This window comes from Phaethon aethereus, assembly GCF_964289735.1.
Source record: "Phaethon aethereus genome assembly, chromosome: 1".
NCBI lineage: Eukaryota > Metazoa > Chordata > Aves > Phaethontiformes > Phaethontidae > Phaethon > Phaethon aethereus.
In genome coordinates this window covers 163,121,808-163,143,912 of record NC_138575.1, presented here as the reverse complement: position 1 = coordinate 163,143,912, position 22,105 = coordinate 163,121,808, and the positions used below count along the sequence as shown (strand labels likewise).

General features: G+C 34.6%; 1 protein-coding gene across 2 annotated transcripts in view; it reads right to left on the bottom strand.

Annotated features, from left to right (window-relative positions):
* Positions 1-22,105, bottom strand: part of UGGT2 (UDP-glucose glycoprotein glucosyltransferase 2) — a 94,409-nt gene that overhangs the window by 55,590 nt on the left and 16,714 nt on the right. For both annotated transcript variants that reach the window (XM_082001170.1, XM_082001169.1), the window contains exons 6-13: positions 20,866-20,962; positions 19,736-19,811; positions 17,051-17,151; positions 13,759-13,858; positions 9,006-9,066; positions 3,695-3,786; positions 1,946-2,096; positions 838-957 (exon numbers count right to left, since the gene is read on the bottom strand). In XM_082001170.1, the coding sequence (XP_081857296.1) occupies positions 838-957; positions 1,946-2,096; positions 3,695-3,786; positions 9,006-9,066; positions 13,759-13,858; positions 17,051-17,151; positions 19,736-19,811; positions 20,866-20,962 (798 nt within the window). The remainder of the gene's footprint in view (positions 1-837; positions 958-1,945; positions 2,097-3,694; positions 3,787-9,005; positions 9,067-13,758; positions 13,859-17,050; positions 17,152-19,735; positions 19,812-20,865; positions 20,963-22,105) is intronic.

Here is a 22,105-nt window from a genome sequence, read left to right as displayed (position 1 = left end):
ATAAAAAAGATGGAGAGAGGCTTTTTACTAGTAGTAGTGACACAGCAGTGACATTGCAGTGACACAACAAAAGGTAACAGCTTTAAATTAAGGGAAGGTAGATTTAGATTTGCTATCAAGAAATGAGGGTGGTGAGATTCCACAGGTGTCACAGGGGAACAGACCGCCCAGAGAAGCTGTGGATGCCTCATCCCTGGAAACATTCCAGGTCAGGTTGGATGGGGTTCTGAGCAACCTGATCTAGTTGAAGATGTCCCTGCTCACTGCAGGGGGGTTGACTGAAATAGATGACCTTTCAAAGTCCCTTCTAACCCAAACCGTTCTATGATTCCATGATTCATACAATTACCTTTTCTACTTTAAATTTCCATTTAAATCAGCAATAGCTGTTTACTTAATTTGCTAGGTGACACAGAATGCTACGTACAGAGGAAAAATTAGGCTACAAGACTTTCATAATTAATATGCTTTATAACTTACATTTTTTTATACCTCAGTTCACCACCTCTAAAACAAGGACAGTTATCATTACCCTCTCTCAAGTAGTGTACTATGAAGAAAATTTATTGATAGTAGTGAATTACCTATATGTAGCATGGAAAGGAACAGAAAAGCTCCTGACAAAACTGTGCCCAAGTTCACTTCTGGAAATCAGACTAATAATTACATATGACTCACTACACAAAAATATTTTTACTACTATTAGTGGACCCACATAGAAAACATGAAATTCTAACCTATCTTAATGATGAATACACCATGTGTATTTTTCAATAAATTGCCTGTCCAGATATTAATACATACACCATGCAAAAAAATTAAGTTCTCCAAACTTACCAAATTATATAAATTGCGTCTAATCTGCTGTATAACTCCAGGAAATGAGGGTTTTAGCAGTTCCTGATAGCTTGCAGGCCACGTGCTATAGCTGTGATCTTGTTCTATGTTATTAACCCACTAAAACAAAAAGGCATCCATTTAAAAAACACACATTAAACTTTGAGTAAAATATGTATGCATAAATAAAATATTTTTAAACACATGGAAAGAGTAAAATGTTTTATCTTCTTTTTGAAATAGTAACAGAAAAGAGCTTCTAAAATTAATAGTGTTTTTCTTTCAATACAAGTGTTTGTGGTTTTTATTTGCAGTACATAAGAAAACTAATAATGGATGGAAAAGCAAAAAAGACCATTTATACTCTGTATTAGGATGTGAATAAAACCATTCTTTCAAGTGTGGAACTACCTTCACAATACGAAGGTCATAACAACATATCACACAAATATGAGTGTAACACAGCATAACCACCTTGTAAGACCAATATAGTATTTATCTATAACCCACAGCAGCTCTTTAGAGAACTAATTAATATATGCCCAATTTGTTCTTCTACTGTTTTCTGTGCAAGCCTGTCTATACTTGTCAAACAGAATAGTGAAATATGTTTCTTTCAGGTGAAGAAAATTAGTATTTTAATGCCTTTTCTACTGGCATATAACCTTTGTAATGAAAACTGTAAAAATGTTGAGGAAGGGAAAAAAGCAGAGCCATTGGACAATTAGAAACAAAATACTTGAGTTGTCCACAATTCACTTATGATACTTGTAAAGTACATTGAGCAGTCTTGCATAATACAAAGATATTATGTAGCTAGACTAATTGCTGTAAAGTCAAATTCTATAGTTATGAGTGTGCAACTACTCTTAGATACATTCCTCTTTTCTTTTAAACATCCTACATCTTAAAATTTTAATAAAGTACAAGCTAGAGAAAATTACACCTAAAATATATTGAAGAGCTATCATCCTGCAAAATATTTTAAACTGCTTATCGATATATGGTCTTATGCCTAGTATTTCAATTACACTACCAAAAAAGATAGATTGTCTCATACATAGCATTATCAAGTATGCAATATTTAAATAAATGTTTAATTACTTACTATTATTGAAGAGTGACGAATATCTAGTGCATAACTGTTATCTGTAGGATGTATATGCAACCTCATAAATTTACTCAGGATCTCCTCTTTGATTCCAAGTTCATGAAGGCCATGCATCACTTTTCCTTCCAGTTTAAGGGTCTCTAAAATACTTTTTCAGGAAGACAAAATGCATAATGTCTACACAGAACTCTTGTTATGACATAAAAAGAAAAAATGTTTCAAAGACATGAGGATTATTTTTAGTATTAAAAATAATTTTTATATTCTCCTGCAGTCAAATGTTTAAAACAAAATCAATTAACAACACTATATGTCTCCAACTTATTTCAAAACAGTATTGTAACTGATTATACAACTCTTTTGTTCATGCACATTTATTTTATATGAAGGAATTTCATCCATCTTTAGTAAGGCGTGGCAGGACAGCAGAATGGAAGGTTGCTTGCTGCATTGCCCCCACTGAGGCAGAAAACCAAGCACGGGGCATCGTAAGAGGAAGCTTTGCCAGTTTGTAGAGAAGCAGGAAGCAAGTGATGGAGACACAGCGGAACTCTAAGTCTGCATCATGGCAGAACCCTGAAAACGGCACAGAGGAAACACGTAGCTACACCTCTAAAAGAAGACTCTTTCCCAGAAGACCCAACAGGACTCTAGAACATTCGTGCAGTCTGAAAATTCAACAAAAGAATGGAAACAAACCTGAAGTACTCACCAGCAGAACACAGCTGGCAAGATTTTAAAAATGCCTTTATTTCTATTTTGCTTCTTTTTGAGTTTTCTCTATTCTGAAAGGTTTCTTCTAAAATATATCGAAATTAAACCTAGTACTAGCATTAAAAAGCACTATTAATACTGCCATTGTTACCAAAAAAGATGCAAGTGACTCCATCTCAAAACTCTGGCTGAGAAAAAAAATTAAGTAAAAACTGTGAATATAAATGCTAAAACCAAGAAAGCTTAAGAACCTCCATAGAGGAGAAAAGATGACATTTTGAGTTAAAGAATAGAAAATAAAAAATTGTAGACTCTGACAAATCATAGGAACATGAAAAAACCCTCAGCCTTAGCATCAATAGATTTGCTGACAGTTTGCAGGCCACCAAAGATTCTGAAGTAATTCTGAAGAAATCATGTCTGTCCTGCTGTTAACAACATACAGAAGAATGCAAGGGAAAATGTTTACAGTTTATGACTGCTTGCATAAAAGAGGCAATTCACAGCCAAAATAATTATACTGTAATTACACAAGCTGGAAAAAGATTTCTTACACCAAAAAGCGTATTAATTCCCCATTAACAGAACTCACTATAGAAGGTGGCCACACACAGACTCACAAGCATACCAAAAATAACCCAAGGTGTTGTGTATCTAAATTTAATTCCCACAATTTTTTTGTTATTTTTAAGAAATAGGGATGTGAAAGCACTTAACTTCCTTTTTATAAAGTGCTTTTCCCACCTTTTTATACATACATGTTAGACTCCTTCCATTTCCAAATTAATTTTACACAGTGAGTCGTAAAATCATAAGCAAATTAGAAAACATATGCCAAGAGAAAATGCTGTTTTCAACTACTTATATCATGTTCATATTCAAAGCAAAACTACTGTAAAACAGTACTCCCTCTACTGGAATCCACTTCCTGGCCCTCAAAATGCCACAGTTGAGATTATCTATCACCATGAGCATAACTTCTTCGGTATTATTAATAATTCTGTAATCTTCAAATAAAATCTATCATCTTACCTAAAAGGATCATGAAAATCCAAGTCAATATGAAGGCCATTTAGAAAGAAACGTGCTTCTCCAGGTTGGATTCCAAGTTTTTCATGAAAATGCTAAAAAGTAAAAAGTACTGCTAATTTATTTAGGTATGTGTCAACACTAACACACATATATAAAACTTTAAATAATTCTGCAAAACAGACACATCAAATCTCTTCCACATAATTTCTTCTTTTATCTGAGTGTTGTTGGTAAAAATATCGACAACATACTTTTATGAGGGCCATTTAACACACTTTTAATGTACAAAAGAAATGAAAATAGCTGCTAATTCCACCCCCCCTGCCAAATGACCTATAGTGTCCCTGCCTGTACAAGGCAGAGCAAGGACATATTCTCGGTGTCTGCCAACAGAAAGTGGAAATAAACACACATACAGAAATATGGCTTGTAAGCTTTTAAAAATTACTCCTATGTTTCCATTCAACAAAGGGAGACCTTATATGTGTCCTTCAGACCTCCACCTGAAACTAGATTTGTCAATAGTTTAACATCTTTCACAATTCCAAAAACCGTGTAGTCGCAATTTTTACAGGGAATTAGGAAAGACAGACTAGAAACATACAATCTCTTCTAACAAAGGGACCTTGGAAAAAACAGAGATCAGAAAGGAATAGCAGAACATATCCTTGCTTTGCAAAGACAAAAAAAATAAACGAATGCAAGAGGAAGTAAGTATTTAGGGAGTAAAGTATGTCTTATTTCAGAGAGCTGCAAGGCACCACACTGTTCAATCCATGGTGGCTGTAGCAAGATAACAGGAGCAACAGCAGTAGTTTTTTCCAACTCACCCCATGAGGAGCAGTCGGATTTCCAGATCTGTCTTAATTCCCAACAGAGGAATGGAAAGCACGAAAAATATGCAGGAAAAAAGGCAAGCTGAGAAAGCTGTATTTTCTTCCCATTTAGCTCCCACTAACAACTTTTGTTTTGCTGAACAAAGTAAGTGTAAACAAAAAGTGCACTTTGAAAAAAATCACACTTAGAGCAAGCAACTCAGGCTGCATATATTACTCCACTTATAAGCCTGTCACTGAACAAATGAGAGAAAAAATGGGAAAACATTGAAAGTGATATTATTTCTTTAAAGTAGTGTGGTTACTTTCACACAGTTAAACGTAAGTAAACACAAAACTAACTGGGTTGTGGCATTACAAGTGCAATGCCACATAAATGAGACAACAGTTTACTTGAAGTTCCTTGTAATCCAACATATGTGCATATTACTCCTCATTCACTGAAAAGGTATCATATTCTTTCATATATATGAACAGTTTCACAATCCAAGGCAGAATGGAAATATGTAATGACACCTAATACCACTGTACGAAAGGCAGAGCTCTCCACGAAGGACAAATGCAGCTGTGGTAAGCCGGAGCCTAACACAGAAACAATTTTTATGAAAGTCCAAAACCTCTCCTTGACCTTGAAAAACAGCTTTTGAAATTTGTAAATTTAATTTATTCTAATGGTGTAACCTGAACTTTGTAGTGCTTTCATTGGTTTTTTTGTATGTAGATTTACAAAAGAGTAATAGAATTACTTATGGTCGTTATAAAGTATCTAAATACATATATTCAACCTCAGATATAATGTGACAAATACTGTGGATTTGGGAGGGACTGCATCCCGCTAATGCTAAGAAATAACCAGAAAACCTTTTTTGACAAATTTAGTTAGTTATTATCTTTCATGAAAATTTTAGTAGGCACCTAAAAAATGGATATTAGTGGGCTTTCAAAAAAGAGGAGCACAAATGTACGGCATTTTATATGGCAGAAATGTATGGCAGAAATGTATGTTTCCTGTGGTCAGATAAGGAAAAAAAGAAAGAAATAGTTTAATTACTTTCCTAATTTATAAAACTCACTTTACTCCCAATCACATATTCATATAAATTACAGATTTTTTTTTTTGTGTGTGTGTGTCCCAAAACTAGGTACAGAAAAGGACAGAATTCCTGTCTAAGGTATTCATAGATGCCTGACAATGCCAAGTGCCCTTGCAGCAGGTGAAATTTCTGATCATTTTACCTACACGGAGTTTGATCCTGAGACACAACCAAAACAGGCAGACAGGACAAAATTAAACAGCCAGGCACACAGTGATGAGACTACTCTGCACCAGGCAGAGAAGCACCCAAAGTCCTAGGTATACCTGGAATTTTTCTGTAGTTAGCAAATCCAACTTGGATTACAGTTTTAATACCAGCGTTGTGCCACAAAGTACTGTGACTGCAGAAAAATCCCCCTTTATGGCACTGGACTCAAGGAGAAAACAATAAATATAAATGGGATTACAGTCTCAAGAAATCTAACCAGCATCCTTCAGGGCTCTTGCACAGATCTTGTGAGATCAGCTAGAACAAGCCCTCTCCTTGAGGCACTGAAATGAGCACTTAGGATAAGAGATCTCTTGCCACTACTGAAAGCTTACTGGTCATTCCTATAAGCCCAGATACTCATGTAAACACAGATACTGAGGAAGACTGCAAGTGGATGATGTAGGTCATAAAAATCCTACTACTAACTAAAATGAACAGAAGAACAATGAAAAAATTATCAGCCACTGGGTATTGAAATAGGCCTCTCAAAGTTTTTCAAATCGTTCAGTACTGCAGTAGGAAAAGAACTGAGCTTAATCAGAGCTGAGACTCGTTCCACAATTTTGATGCTAGGCATTTGATTATTCAGAGGAGCGTCCATTTGCCATAAGAACTTAGATGGAAGGAGTATTTAGGCATCCAAGACTAGAATTTAACACTGATAATACTCATATAGTATTTTCATGCTAAACTGTCAGCAAATTATTGCACTGGAAGTTGTGAGTTGTGTTTAATGAGATTTTATTTTTTCTTTTATCTATAGCAGTTCTTTGTCTATTTCTTAGTTAGATATCAACTCATTACACCTAAATCATCACATGCCTTTCAACTTTTAATACCTTTATTTCCTCTCGTTGCATTTCCTATTCAACTTTCATTATCTTGAGAGGGAATCATCCAGTTACACACAGCATGAGATCCTATCTCTCCTGCTGCTAGATGGATGTACTGCAGTTCAGGAATGCACATGCCGATTTATTGTGCTCTAGCAGCAGTGTTCGGGAAGTTTCCCTGCTTTTATTCAACAGATTTTAGCTTTTAGCTGTAGTACGAAGTAGGATGTAGTACAGAATTTAAACTTAGTGTGATAGGTGCCTAAGATCCTCTTGTAGTTAATGTATTTAATACAGTCATGGAATCATAGGAGTGATTCAGCTGACCAACCAGAGAGATATACAGTGTCATTTGTTCCAGATAAGGCACCTTGGACTGGAAAGTGCAGGTTAGGCAGAAGGGAACAGATGTCCCAGCAGACAGATCTGCCAGACCTGTGTGGCTATCTTGGATAGCCTATGGCAACTCAAATGACATCAGAAATTTAGGTTTAGGCCCTGCAACACAACTATTGAGTGACCCAAATTGGTTTTGATATCCATTGACTACATCTTCATTGTCATAACCGGAGTTTAGATATCATATCGATGTGCCTATATGCAGACATCTTCATTTCAAACCAAATCTTAGTTACTTTTCCTAATCCTTATATTTAGTAATAACAGCCATTTTAACTCTTGATATACCTTTACTTTTTTTTTTTTTTTTAAATTTTGGGGTAAAGGAGCAGTTTTTGATTAAGTGTTGATTATTTTTTATTTTTGTGTTAACAGAGCTGCACTTTGAGAAAGACGTTGTAAAGACTTCATCAAGAAACAAGGAAAATCCTGATACCAACGCTCATACTCTGGAGAAACTATGATCATCAGGGCTTTTGCTTTATCCTGACTATAACCCTAACAACAAAGAGCTACAGGAAAATGCATATCTTGTCTGTTTACAGCTAGCAATAAAGCAGGGTGATGATCCTGATTTGCTCCCTTGAGCAAAAATTGTGGGGACTTCCCATTAGTGCAAGAAACAGCAGGCCTGCATAATGTTGAGCCCACCCTGAGATCTCTGTGAAAACCCAAGAATCAAACATGTGCCCTGCACACAAGAAAGCTGAAGGGCTCAAGAATGTGAACTGCTGGGATATGTGAAATGTATTCTCAAACACACCAGTCCCGCGCTCAATCACCTATGGACAAAAAAAGCCCTATACAATTGTTTGCATAGCTGTAACATTTGAGCCTGTCACTATTTGGGCAGGAGATACTCAAGACTGGAAAGCCTTACATTAGCTTTGCATGGTGGAGAGCTCTAACACATTTATGTGAAATTTTTGCTACAATGGAGATGAAAAGCTCTTTATAAGAAGGCTGCATCAGTTCAACAGGGACATTGCTCACTTTCACTCTTCTGGAAGGTAGAAGAAACTGTAAAGGCGTTCCCCTGGAGATACTAGTCTTGGCAAAGCATGAGGAAAAGGCCTGAATGGATACAAAGCAAAATGATGCATGGAAATGTTGCAAAAGTACAAGAGTGCCATAAGAAAGAAATAACTCCCTTCCACTACGGTGGTTGGTCAGTCTTAACACCATATGAAAATACATGTTCTGAAGATCAAGATTAAGGACAGTACTACGGATGTTATTTCATATGACCAGTCCTAAAGGCATGGTGGCTAACGTTTAATTTTAACACTCAAGTTGAACGAAAAAATCCAAACCCTGAATGAAGACAGAAAATACAACAGATGTCATGAACTTGACAAACACAAAGCGTCATCTGAGGATACATCTTGAGTCAGTCAAAATCACACAAACAATGACTCCTCATGTGATACAAAGCACAAAAGATGCCGTGCATCAAGGATGAAAATAAAAGCACTGCCTACCATAGACGATGTTCAAAATACCTTGCAGAATAGTTGCATGCGTGATTCTGAGAGTGGAAAGCTAAAAGTGAGCATGTGCCGACCGTAATATAAGCATCAGGCCTACATTCAACAGCAAAGCTCTAGAAAAATTAACTGATAACCTATTTTGCTTTCACAGCACACAATTTTTGGCTGAACACAACGGTCTGTAAAAATTGTTTGTCCTTGCCTAATTCTGTAAAATCAAAAGAAGGAAGGGAAAAAGTACCACAAACAGCAGAAAGTGAAAAATTTGAAGTATTGAAAAAGTATTTGAAAAATTTGAGTATTTCAACGTTATTTATTTAGTAAAGTTGTTTAGAACAAATAGCTCTTTTTCTCTGATAGAATCCACGTGAAAGTTGCTACACTAGTAAAAATCTCCAGTAATGTGATAGTAACTCAAATGGCCACTTGAAGAAATAAAAACAAACCTTCTGATTTTCTTCTATTTCAATTCGCATTTTCTTGTCTACAGCCACTCTAGTCAGTGATCTGTAAAAATAAAATATTGGTATCACTCAACCACTGGGTTTTTTTTAAATGCATTAAATAATGTGAAATATGTATTTTTATACCATATCTGATGCAGTGTAATTGAAGAATGCTGTAATTAAGACTTAAAGAGTAATGCAGTATCATAAATATTTTATTTTCAAAACAAATGTTTTGTTCTGTGTTACTCTAATAAACCCAGGTTTCAAATTTATGTTAGGTTTTGGTGAAGTAATATTATCAGCATAATTCTACCACTCTCAATCTTTCCTCTTGTCTTTTCAGGAAAGTAGCATGTGTATTACAAAAAAGTTGTTTGATCATCTAAATTATTACCTAAAAATGCCGTATTTGTATATTTTAAGTTAATGTTACTAATTGCATGCTACTTGACATTACAGCACAGGTGGCCATGGATACGACTTGATGTTTTGGCCAAAGGCAAGGAAAATATGCAAAGAATGACCACTTTAAAATTAGTTGAGATTAGAAAAGAGATTTACAGATTGAGATCTTTGAAAATGTTAAGTATTCACAGACAGTAAAAATTTTGGTTTCGTTAGTCATTCTACTTTTAGAAGATAATCCATTGATTTGTCTTTTTTACCTTTCAAGAACATTGTGGAAGACTGTTGTGACTTTCTCTGCCACAATGTATTGTATGTGAGGTTTGTAATTACTAGGCTATCATAAAATACTCACAGAGCAAAATTAATCTCTCCATGTTTTAAGAAACCTTAAACCATATTAACCTAAATCTGATTCTCCTAATAAATGTCAAAATACTCCAGTTGCCTCTGTAAACATTTAGCAAATCTGTATGGGGCTTTAAGGAAAACTGGAGTCATCTTAAACCTGGAATTTAACTAAACAGACTGAGCATGATCCTACTAAGCCAACTTCAATACTTATGGATAATAATGCAGTTATTTAATAATATAAATCCCCATCTCCCCCCAAAAAGAAATTGATTTAGAATAGACCTTGCTAGTAAACTCCACATTTTTCACAGTATGTCAGAAATAAGACATATAATCAGTTTACTTTAAACAAATATTCAAACTTTCCAGACAATCAAAGAGACTACTTGTTAAGTGCAAACAGTAAGATTTCCAAGCTTTGTTTATAAATATTATACAATTCATCACAGCTAAATACCCTTTTTCCATTCATCCCTGCTAAATATTCTGGCAGATTATTTTTGTCACTGTGAATCCCTTCTGGACCACGTGATGAAAGGGCAATAGAGGATCAAGGAGCAGCTGTATTTATACCAACCCATACTCGGTGGGCTTTCCTTGGCTCAAAATGAGAAAGGTGTAACTCAAACTGTGAGGTCAAAGAGAGCACTAAAACACAGTCGACGTGGTTCAAATATATTATTATCAGAAGTCATTGGAGGACAACCTAATAACTTGCTTATTATTGTGCAACTAATCTAAACTCTTTCTCATGAAGCCTTCATAATCATACTGCTAGGTACTCTCTATGCACATAAAGAATGTAGTGAGTGTATTCAACACTGAGTAAATATATCTTATACTGTAGTACTTTCTGTGTTCACTTGTTTTGAAATAAAACTTGTAGACTAGAAAGCAAGAAACTATAAACATTTCTGTTGAAAAAGAAACATTGCTGATTAAGATTTAAAAAAAATATTGAAAGAAACTGTAAGTAAAAAGGAAAGAATACCTGAAGCCAAATTTAAATTTCGAGAAATGGAGGAGAAGGATTAGGAGAAAACACTATCAAATCAGAAGTCTCAAAAGCTGACTATGTAGGACACTGCTTTAAGGGACCTCCTACTAGCAACAGACATAATTCAGGAACACTATAGAACTCTTCTCATTAAAAGAACATCTGTAATTGATGCAAATTATTACTGAGAATTTACTTAACCAATGAGCAAACTAGCTACTTAACAGAAGGACACCATAGCAAGGTGGAAATTTAATGTGTGGCAGTACTACCACAACTATTATTTTGACTTTATAGCAGTAGTTTTAGAGAGCCCTGAACTAAAAAATACTTTAGGGGGTAAAAACCTCTGATTTTTATCTTGCTAAACTCAACTTAAATAGTAGTAGGGCCTGCAACTCTCAGAGTCAATGTTTCATTCTGCATACACAGGTCATAAAAACTGCACAGATAAAAAAGAATAACCTAAATCTTTCCAAATAGCTTAGAGTAGTAAGGCAGAAATGTAAAAAACGAATGTAAAAATAATAAAAAGGCAGAAAAAAAAGAAGACAAAGCTGGGCCAACATTAGCAAGGAAGTAAAATACTTATCAGCAAAAGGTAAGCTTTACTGTTAGCTATTTTGGAAATAAGAGAACAATACATAAAAGACTCATTAAGTAGTGCCTTGTCTATGCACGGCATTTGATGATGCAGGATTTTAGCAAGATTTTAAGGAGAAAATGTGATGGCCGATCCTTGAGAAGGACGCCCTAGGAATTTGAGGTAACAATTGTAAAAGTACCTGTGAAAGATGCCTGTTCATTTTGGGTTCAGTCATTTGTTCAATTTGTTTACAGCTTCACAAAGTTTTATGCATGTTTTTCTAAATATTAAGTGCTAAGGACTCAAAGAGAAACACTTTACTGTCTGAATCTGAAAGTAGATGGATACTAGTTATCATTCTACATGATGTAGGAATGTGCTTGTATGACCTTAAGGTTGTAATATTTTCTATCATATAATCTCATGCACCTTTATTCTTACGTGGAAGAACATGTAGCTATGCAGTACTGCATATCAAGCGAAAAAAGGAAGCTTTTCACATGTTCATAATGTTAATATTCATGAACGATAAGTGAATAGCAAGAAACAGAGTATTATAATTCTTATTATTGCATTCTTAAACAACAGATAATTATGACACATATACAACAAAACAGAGATGAAAAATACCCTGTAAAATCAATGATCAAAATGTCACCATGTCATATATCAGTTGTTACACTGTCTACATCTGATGACATTTTGTAAAATCTACCTCAGACTAACCTTTTCAAATGGAAAATGCAGGTTATAAACTAGAAAGTGGAAGAAACTTCCAGAGGAATGGTATCTTCATTTTTAATGGTCTAAGGAACCCCTTCATTTTTAATGAATATATAACATTTGGTTTTTATTTTCATAACTACAGTTCTAACATTTTTATACAGCCTTTTCTAACCAAAATTTGCATAATTAAAAAATGGTTGTTTTCATATGTAAATTGTGTGAAATTTAAACAATTTAAAAATACTACTATCATAATGATCAGTTATGTATCTAAAGTGATTAATTAATATCTTTTAATTTCCTGTTTCTTCTAGGGTGGTTTTTTTCCAAACCAGTATTTTTAACTCAGCAGGTTAAGTATGATTAGATTATTAAGGAAATATATTTTGTGCACTGTTTTTACACAATGCCCCTTTGATTTAGGTTTGTTGTCAATGCACACCTACTAACTTTAAAAATTTGTAATCTCTCATGTTAAAAACAACATGCTAGATTAGCATAGTAGAATAAATCATACAGGACAGGAACTGCAATTCCCCTTTTAATAACTCCAAAGTCTTCTTACACGTTTACCCATAAAAATAAAATGTTTGAAGAATAGGTAAGTTGTGCTCTAGTACCACAAATACACGGCCGGGAGTCAGAGTGGGATGTAACTAATGACTTTTTAAATCAATGACTTAAATGTCACCTAGCATACTTCAACATTTTCCTGTCCTTTGAAGAACAGAACTGGTCTTGCAGTTCAACATTATGTATGTTTCCACCGTCTTCTAATGGAAAACTGCATTTTCTGATTGCTAATCTAAGTGTAAACTTGTACCTTACTATTTCATAATTATGTTTCAGGCATTTAAAAAGTTACTTTTCTTCCTTGAAAGAAGATGTTACAAAGGTATTTTTTCAATTACAGTGTAGATTTGCTCTAACAGCAAATCAGAGATGACAATAAAACACTGTGATAATTAAGCAAGAGTTGTAAAACGTGAAAGCACACTGCGTTAAGAATCCTGTTCAGCATCATACTTAATTCAGTAATTCAAGCAAATATTGCTGATAGGATTACATGAAGAACTTATTAAATATAAAGAAAAGCATTTCTCAATTACAATACAATTGGCTTACTGGAAGAGCGAGTTTTAATATCAGCACAGATGAAAATGTTATTCATTTATTTAATATTTATCTTGATCTTATATTAAGTAACCTGTTATGGGAGACAGATGTCCCCCAGTAAGAACACTAACATACAGTAGCCTGGGCCCAATCTTGTCAGCAATGTTTTGCTTAGAACTAATGTGGGAGGATCCCCTACAAAATTTATTAATAGAATTTTGCCTCTTCCTATTGTGAGTAGATCTGCTATTAATTCAACAGAATTTTCCACCTGGGAAAATATCATTCCAGTAAAAGCTGGGAGAAGTAGGTATTCAACCATAAGTGCCTGAAGGATTAGAACGCCTTCATGGCATCTCCTGCATCAGACAGGAAACATTTAAGAGACCAATCAAGAGCTCTCCCAAGAGTTATTTTCTACTCAATGAAATTGCCTGGAATCCATCTAGCAAGCTGTAAAACATGAATATTTGACTGCAGGATTTGTATATAAATCTGTATTACTGTCATTAAATTCAAATGCAAACATAAAAACAGTATTTGAAAAAGAAGTTTAAGTATCATACCTGGCTCTTATTGGGAAGTTCTGAGCTATGTCTTTCATTACCTTTAAGGCATCATAAACAGGGGTAGACATAATTCGAGCAGCTGCTTGAAAACTAAGATCTGGGGAGAAAAAAAAATGAAATCACTGAAAATATCACTCTCAATACTGCCTACAATCAGAAAACTGTTCCATATACACACTCTCACTATTAACATTTTTTATGTTTCAATTATACATCGTAAAAGATCATGAAGTAACATTATCAAGGTTGAAAAGACAGGCACTTAAAAGTTGGAAATACCAAATTCAGTCATTCCTACTGAAATTTTCCTACAGAAAAATTAATTTCCTACAGAATTCTGCTCAGCCATCTTGAGCATACACATTGTACATGCAAGTTCTACGTTTACAAAAACACTGAAAAAACCAGACAATTAATCACGTCGTATTATGCCAGTATCACAAGGGTATCATGCTCAAACCTAGATACACACCAACCCACAATCACCCATAACTGCAGTAAAGAATAAGATCTTTCCAGCTTCAGGACTTCACAAGATTTTCAGAGAACAAATATATTAAATGTAGAAGGCTGCATTGAGCATGTGAGGTGTACAATTTTCAAGAGTAGCAGCAATTTCGCAGGAAGAGAAAATGGAGACTCATGAAAGAAAGGCCAACCTACTGTCAAATTTCAGTTCTCCTAAGTGTCTAGCACAATCTTTAAAGGGATCTAATTTTTCCCTCCATGCTTTTTCTCAAAATGAAGTAAATTCTCATATATCAGGACAGTTTAGAATTCATTTGCCTATCCACTGGAAGAACAACGATGGAATTCAGTTAGCCTTCTCTGGTGCCTAACTTGGGCATGACAAATCTTGGCACATGAGACTGGGAAAAATCAAATTTTGGTATCAACAGGGTAAGGCAGTAATAGAGTAGGTGCTTCCACATACTTGGGATACAGTCTGCCTAACTACCTGGGGGCAATGATGCTTTTTCCTCACAATCTGCTAGTTAAGACATTTGACTGAAGGCCTCAGGTTATTCAGTTTCAGGAAAGCTGATGCCACGTATAGTAAAAAGTGCTGTGCAGAAAGTCATAGAGGATGCTGCCTAGTAGAATATTTCACCATCTTTTTGAACCAGTTAGGTTAAAAAAAAAGGCTAAAGAAAAGTGAATAGCACATGTTCCTAGTTTAGCCTGATAAGGTACACTTTGGGTGCAAAAAAAGATGAGTCTGAGGTGGAATGTTAACTTGGTATTTCTTAATACTTTAAACAAAAAGTATAAATAAATAGATCACTGTTTTCAAGAAGAACATTTCAGATCCCTTTCAACAGTCACATAAGCTGTGATCAGGTGAAGCAATACCCAATTGCTGCTGTTGACTACAGATAGTTGATGCCTTACCTGCTGTGCACTTAGGATGCACACTTAAAATGCTTCATAAATCGTTGATAATTTCCATTTTATGCTGAACAGCTACAGTATGAATATTCAAAATCCACTGAGACATATCTTTTTATCTTCTTGGTTATCTATAGTCAGGGACTGTCACTTACAAACCTCCCCTTGTGGTACCCTAACACAGCTGAGAAAGCAGTGTAGGGCACCTTGGGGAAAAGATGATCCTAAGCAGATCTCAAAGTATGCTTTGAAAGCTAAAGAAGCACTAGAGATCAAGAGGCTGTTCACACAGATAAAAGGAGTTATTAAAGGGAATACCACATTGGTACTCTGTGCATCATTTTTCACTATGAATAGTAAACCTAATCACTTATCTAAAACATAAAGGCTCTTGAAAGACAACTCTTGCATGGTGTTTAGGGTCATTTATAAATAGAAGTATGCCCTATTGCTGAAGGAGTTTTGGTTAAATTTAGTTAGATTTTTACTTGGAAGCTAATTAAATGAAATCAGATAGTAGCTGAGCCATTAACTCAGCCACTATAATTAGTAATTAAGAGCAAACTAGAGAAAGCACCCATTCATGTCAGGAGTAGGAGTATCAAAACAACTGCACCATACAAAGAGGGGGCTGAAGACCCCCTGTCTGAAAAAGCCCTGAATGTACTTACCACAAGCCAGTACCAGCCTTCCTGGCGCTGGACAAACAGCATCCCAATGCTTAACTGCTTTCAACACTGTATGAACTGGTTGCTTGGGGAGCAGCAGCAATTTCATTTTTTATTTATATAAACATGACACTGCAGAAAAGACCACCACTAAACAGAGACCTTGTACTGGCTTTTGAAGGTAGACACTAAAGCGTGGTTGCTTCTGCTTGAACATCAACAGAGTGGTATTCAATCACGTAAAAAATAAAAATTAAATAGACAAAAAGAGAATTTTCTTTTTATTTGCACAGTAGATTTCTCAGGAGAATAAAAATGCAATGATTTCCAATTTTTTAAAATTTTGGACTGAGATCAATCCTGCAGCTGAAGGGGAGTTCATTGTTACAAGACTGCAGGTGAAATACAATTATCTCAAATAGCTAGATTGAGCCTGGGTACTGCTAGCAAGCTCCATAACAGTTAGGGTCCCAAAAAGAAACTGAAGTTCAGATGATTGTTCATTCTCCTTCATTGCACTAGCACAAAGGCAAATCAGTTTTGATGAGGCTGCCCTCTAAAACTGAAGAACGTAACAGGTAAAATTAAGTTGCCTAAAACTTAAGTGTTAAAACATTTTAGGAACCTATTTTAGAGAGATTTATAATTCCATTCAAGCTACAGAATGTCCTGCAGGTCATCACCACAAAAGCTCTATAGAAATCAGCTTCTACATATTTGTTCTCCTTTTCCACAGGAAAGCTTTTACAAGCATGTTCTTCCATTTGACGTTATATTAAAAAAAAGTATCAATGTGAGCTCCAATACACTGATAAAAGTTAGAATTTATAAATTAAACAAACTGTCTTAACCTGTATTCCATCCTGACTCAATAGTCATGTCAAAATGATATTTTTTGCCTGACCTCTCAACAAAAATCTGAAATTGAATTTAAAGTCTGAGATAACATATCAGGCAGAAAACCAGGCAATAAAATTTCTGTCTTTAAAATCAGTAAAGCTAGTTATGACTCCTCCTCTCATAAAATTACTTCAATGCTCCTTTAATTTTTAGCATATAATACTAGGGCAAGATACCAACATATTCTTTTTAAATACTTGATATAATACTGCCTTTTTATGAAACCATATACATCTTTTTAAAAGAAGAATTTATCATAATGTTGATACATCAACATAACAAAGGAAAATTAGACGGAGTACTGTGTTAATTCAGAAAAATGCAATACATACCCTGTAGCTCCCAAACCTTCAGCGGTTCCATGTTGTTCGTAGTTTCAATTAGATGTTTTTTAAACTCTTTCAGATTACTTTTTAGATCAGGATGCATCTGTCTACAATGAAACATTTTTTTAAAAAAAGGCAAAATCAATGACATCCATCAATGTCTGCTTTTATCCACAGTATTGCTCACAACTAATACTGTATCTTTAGGGTAACAAGCAAGAATTAAAATTTTAATTAATTCTTAAAACAAAAATGAGGATTTGGGGTGAGAAGAGGTGATTTCTGAGGACTAAAAGCCAGCTAATTACAAGAAGGAGTTCAATTGTTTTGTAGTGATCTATCTCAAACCCGGTTTTGATGGAATAAATGAACTCAAAGATTAAACAGTATTAATACACAATACAGGCAATTGTGTAGTTTACTATAGCATAATGTATACCTAACCGTATACTAACTGTACTACCGATTAACTGTAACTGTACACAGAGTTTGTTGTATTACCTACAAAAGATATAGGCAAGACAATGTTGAGAATATCTTTTATGAATTAATATCACTGACAAAATCAAGCTACTGAGCACACAAATCACGAGTCAGACCTGAAGAAGAGCATGGTGCCCAAAAGCTTATATGTTTTTTTGGAAAACATAATTAGGCAACAAAGTTTTGAGGGCAAAGACTTCAGCCTGCTAGAAGACACCCTCGAACATCAAACAATCTCCATTAGATTTCTAAAGATTCTTCTACTAGAAGTATTGAACAAGAAGCAAAAAGTAGGTAAAAAAACAGACATCTAAAGCATTAAGACTTTAACTTCCGTAATATTTCACATTTTATGTTAGATATTAAGAAGTTTCACAAGGAATCCACCCTCCTCAATTTTAGCTGTTGGATGATATTAACCTTTTCTTTACAGAAAAAAGAAAATATCACTGATGAAGACTGTTATTCTAGAATTAAAATATAGTCCAGATTCCTCAGAGAAAGCATACTTAACTGAAAAGGGAAGCAAAGACAGAAAATTCCTTTTTTTCTTACTTGTAACATAGGCAAACATAGTTCATCCTCTTAGAAATGCCTCTATGAAGTGGCAAACTCTTAACTAGTTTTGAGCTCTTTAATTACTGCTTTTACTGCTGCCTTTGCAAATTTACCTTGATATATTTTGTTTTCTGTTCAGACCTTCACTTCTGTGAATGAAAGACAACTGACAAATAAGACCTAGCCACAAGCCACAACCAAGATCTATCATTGATGCTTGGTCCCTCATTTCTCTTGTTCACTTATGCTATGGTCAATGTAGGCACAAAATCAAACACACATAAAGCCAACTGAAAAAAGCTACCTTTCTCTGAATATGTATCATGATGTGGATTGAATTATGTTAATTTGCACAATCAAATCATTATATTTGAAAGATTTTATGTCTTCTGCTTACATTCATAACTATTTCACAGCTGAGAAAAGTATAACCTTTGACATGGCTATAATTGAGGGACAATTTACAGACTACTGAAACATGTCTCATCTCCAATATGAAAAGGAGAAGAAAAAAATACGAGCCTAGAAACAATGTCAAAAAGTTTGAGTAGTTATCTGACAGCTTCACAAATTAGTCACAGTGCAACATCAAGCGCCTAAGTATAGCTAAACCTAGCACAATCCAAGAAGAAAAAAAGCTCAGATAAAGATATGACATAAGCATTTGATATTACTTGCTGTGGAAGGCCTCTAATACATAGGGGAAACAAGAAGAAAGCTTGCAGATGTGGGTGCACTTCTATCTCAATATGTTTACTTTAAAAAAGCTGGAAAGGGGATGGGCTCTCAAGACTTCAGACAGCATTAGCAGCTCTGAACTCTGAGAAGATTTACAGCTTGGTGACAATATCTACAAACACGTTTACTTTTTACTTTAAATAATAATAGAGAGAATGACACTAGAGAAGACCCACACTCTTGAGTTTCTTGTTGAAGAAAAAAATTGGATTTATGATTCACTGCATGGAACTGTTACAGGAAAAGGGAAGCATTTCTGATGACTGCAACCACAAAATGAATCCATCACTGGGGGACTGGAAGGAGCCCTCGATAGGGTAGCATACAATTTCATCTAACAGATTGTAACTTGGAGCTAAAAGAGTTCATGCTAGAACAGAACACAAATTCACAAGCTCCAAAACAAGAAGACATCTATAATAAGCATATCTTCCAAGAAATACTACTCCTTAACTCTAAGAAATGAATGACTATCCATCTTAAAAACACCTTACGTAGCTACAACACATGGGTTTGGATTTGTTATGCTACCTCTTGCATTTTGAAAACTACCATTTTGATTATCTGAAAACAGAAGTAGCAGCAACAATTTACTGTAGATACAAACATGAAAACATGGTGTTCTAAGATTTTGTGATTGTTGCCCAGAGTGATATTTTTTTACTTTAAAAACAGTTTACTGTATACGTTCTAAGAGAATTAGAAAACTAAAAGCAATAAATTGAAATTAAGAGAAAAAACAACTGTTGCATCTTTAGGTTCACAAGACATACACAAAAAAATTAATCAGAATTTTCACCAGTGGCAAATAATTTCCAACATAAATCTCACTTCCTTCACTTCAAATCTATAATTTTTTTAAAATTTTTGGTACAGGTTCCAGAAGTTTAATTATAACTTATATCAACACACCTTAATTTGCCAAAGAGAAATCCTTGGACATCACTTTCTTCCTCCTCATCTTCCTCTTCTTTTGTCTCATTTGCTCCTGAACACATACCACATGTAGACAATATAAATCAAGAACGTTACTAATGTATTAAGTTCTTATGAATAATAAAACAGTTAACACAAGCATAAAATCAGAAAGTTGTCACTCACAGATGTAATTTCAATTAGATTTATACTTATGCATTCATATTTTGTCATCAGAATGAATCGCTTTACAGAACTTAGCAACATTCAAATTTATTTTTAAATATAATTAATCCAATGGTTACATTTTTTATGTAAATGAAATTGATATGGTTAAATAGTTCATGTCCCAAAATAGCCATTTCTCAGAGTAAGTGGTGAGGTATAACTCCTATCAGCCAATTATTACCAAATTTATGCTTGAAAAGTATGACGACTTTAAAGCGCTTGAATCTCCAGCTAGCATTTGGTGCAAGTCAGAGATCAGATTCTTTCCCTTAAAAAAAATTAAACTATTTTTGACATGACTCAAAGGCTAGTAAACCTTAGTCTTACCAAAGAGAGTTAACTAACTTTCATAATAACTTGTAAATGTCCACACAAAGTAATTTCTATGCGTCAGAATGCTATAGCTACCACTTTCTGTGGCAAATGTCTCATTTCAACATGTAGTAACATACACTGGTGCCAAATTCTATGATACAGCACATCTTTCCTACAGAAGATTGTGAAAGTATTTCCACATAAATTCAGAAAAAAACCCCTCACCCCTGAAACACTAATGTGATACTGTAGTAATTAGCATATTACAGATGCCAACAAGCATAAAGTAATTGAAGAACAAAAGTTAAACAATCTTATACTTATTGAAAGGAAGACGAATAGGTTATGTTTTGAAGAGCCACAGAAAACAACAATTGGAGGTTAGGTAATGAACTATATCCTAAGCACAGCTGTTTAAAAATGCTCACATATATTTTAATGTCTTAGTTCCTAATGCCCGAAACTTCCTTCTGTAAAAAGAAACTGCGTATAACCTTCAAAACATTACTAACTTTATAACTGAAGATTATAACATATTTCAATAGTATCTCAAACCAGATGTCATAAATAAAAAAATGACATACCTTTAACCTGTGTGTCATCTACTGCTTTATATTCTGTGCTCTTTATTGCAAGTTCTACACCATACCCAGATAAATACATTTTTCTGGAACTTGGTTTCTGTTTGATGATATTATTTTAACAGAACAAAAAATATAACTTAAAAAACTGTATTTGTAGGTGATTAACAATATCTAATACTGTAACTTTAAAAGGTTATGACAGCCGTAACTTAAATTCATCTTTCACTTTGTGATTTAAAGTACAAAATGCTACACCAAACAAGTTACAAGAGTCATGTAAGGCATAGTGACAGTCCATTGAGAAGGTGTGTAACAGAAAGTAAGGACTTCCTTTATCTCCTGCAGACCACAGAAAGGCTGTGTCGAAATCTTAGTCCCTTCACATCACATTAGAAGCAGGATTAGAACAGGCAGAGCTGGTAGCACCCTGTACAGTTATTGATGCCTTACAATTCACATTATAAACACTTATTCATTTCTTTGTAATTTTGACAGCCTTTCAGCATGTTAGGAGGAAATTCTCTATTTCTGCATCAGACTGATTCTTTAAAAAAGTTTTGACAAAAGAGTTAATAACTTTCTGCAGGGAGAATTAAGAAAATGTGTTAAAGTACCACTGCTAAAAACAGGTTCCCACTTTTAAAAACAAACAAGAAGTATTCCTAACTTTGGAGCAGAAGTTTGACATTCAATAGTCTAATTACTCAGAGCATACTTATTTCTGAAAATTTGCCCTAGTTTGCCCAAAATGTATGAAAATCCCCTTTCCAAAATGCAATTTGCACATACACAGCAGCAATTTCTTGAAAGCCTTTCAGTTTTAGCTTGCAATTTCTAAGAATCATTCTGTTTTGAGAATCCTCCAGCCCACAACAGAAAACCCAGCAGGGCTGGGGTTTTTCTCTGTTGGTCTTCTAAGCAAATCTCAATGCAGAGAGAATGGCACTCTATAAGCAGTCTCGGTGATACTGGCAAAAAAAGATGAGAGCATAAAGACTGTACCTCTTCTGCTCTCAATACTCCCTCTTCTGGCATTTAATGTAAAAAAAGGAGGGAGAATCGGTCTCAGTAGGAAAAAAGAATAAAAATGGAGGTTGCGAGGAAGGAAGAAAAGGGAAGAGCAGTCTGAAGAGAGAAAAAGCACAGGAAGACAACATGCATTTAGGGGGACCATGGTGCATAAACTGGTCAGAGCAAGGAGACTGTAGGCATTTATTTGAAATAAAAGTGCATAAAAGAA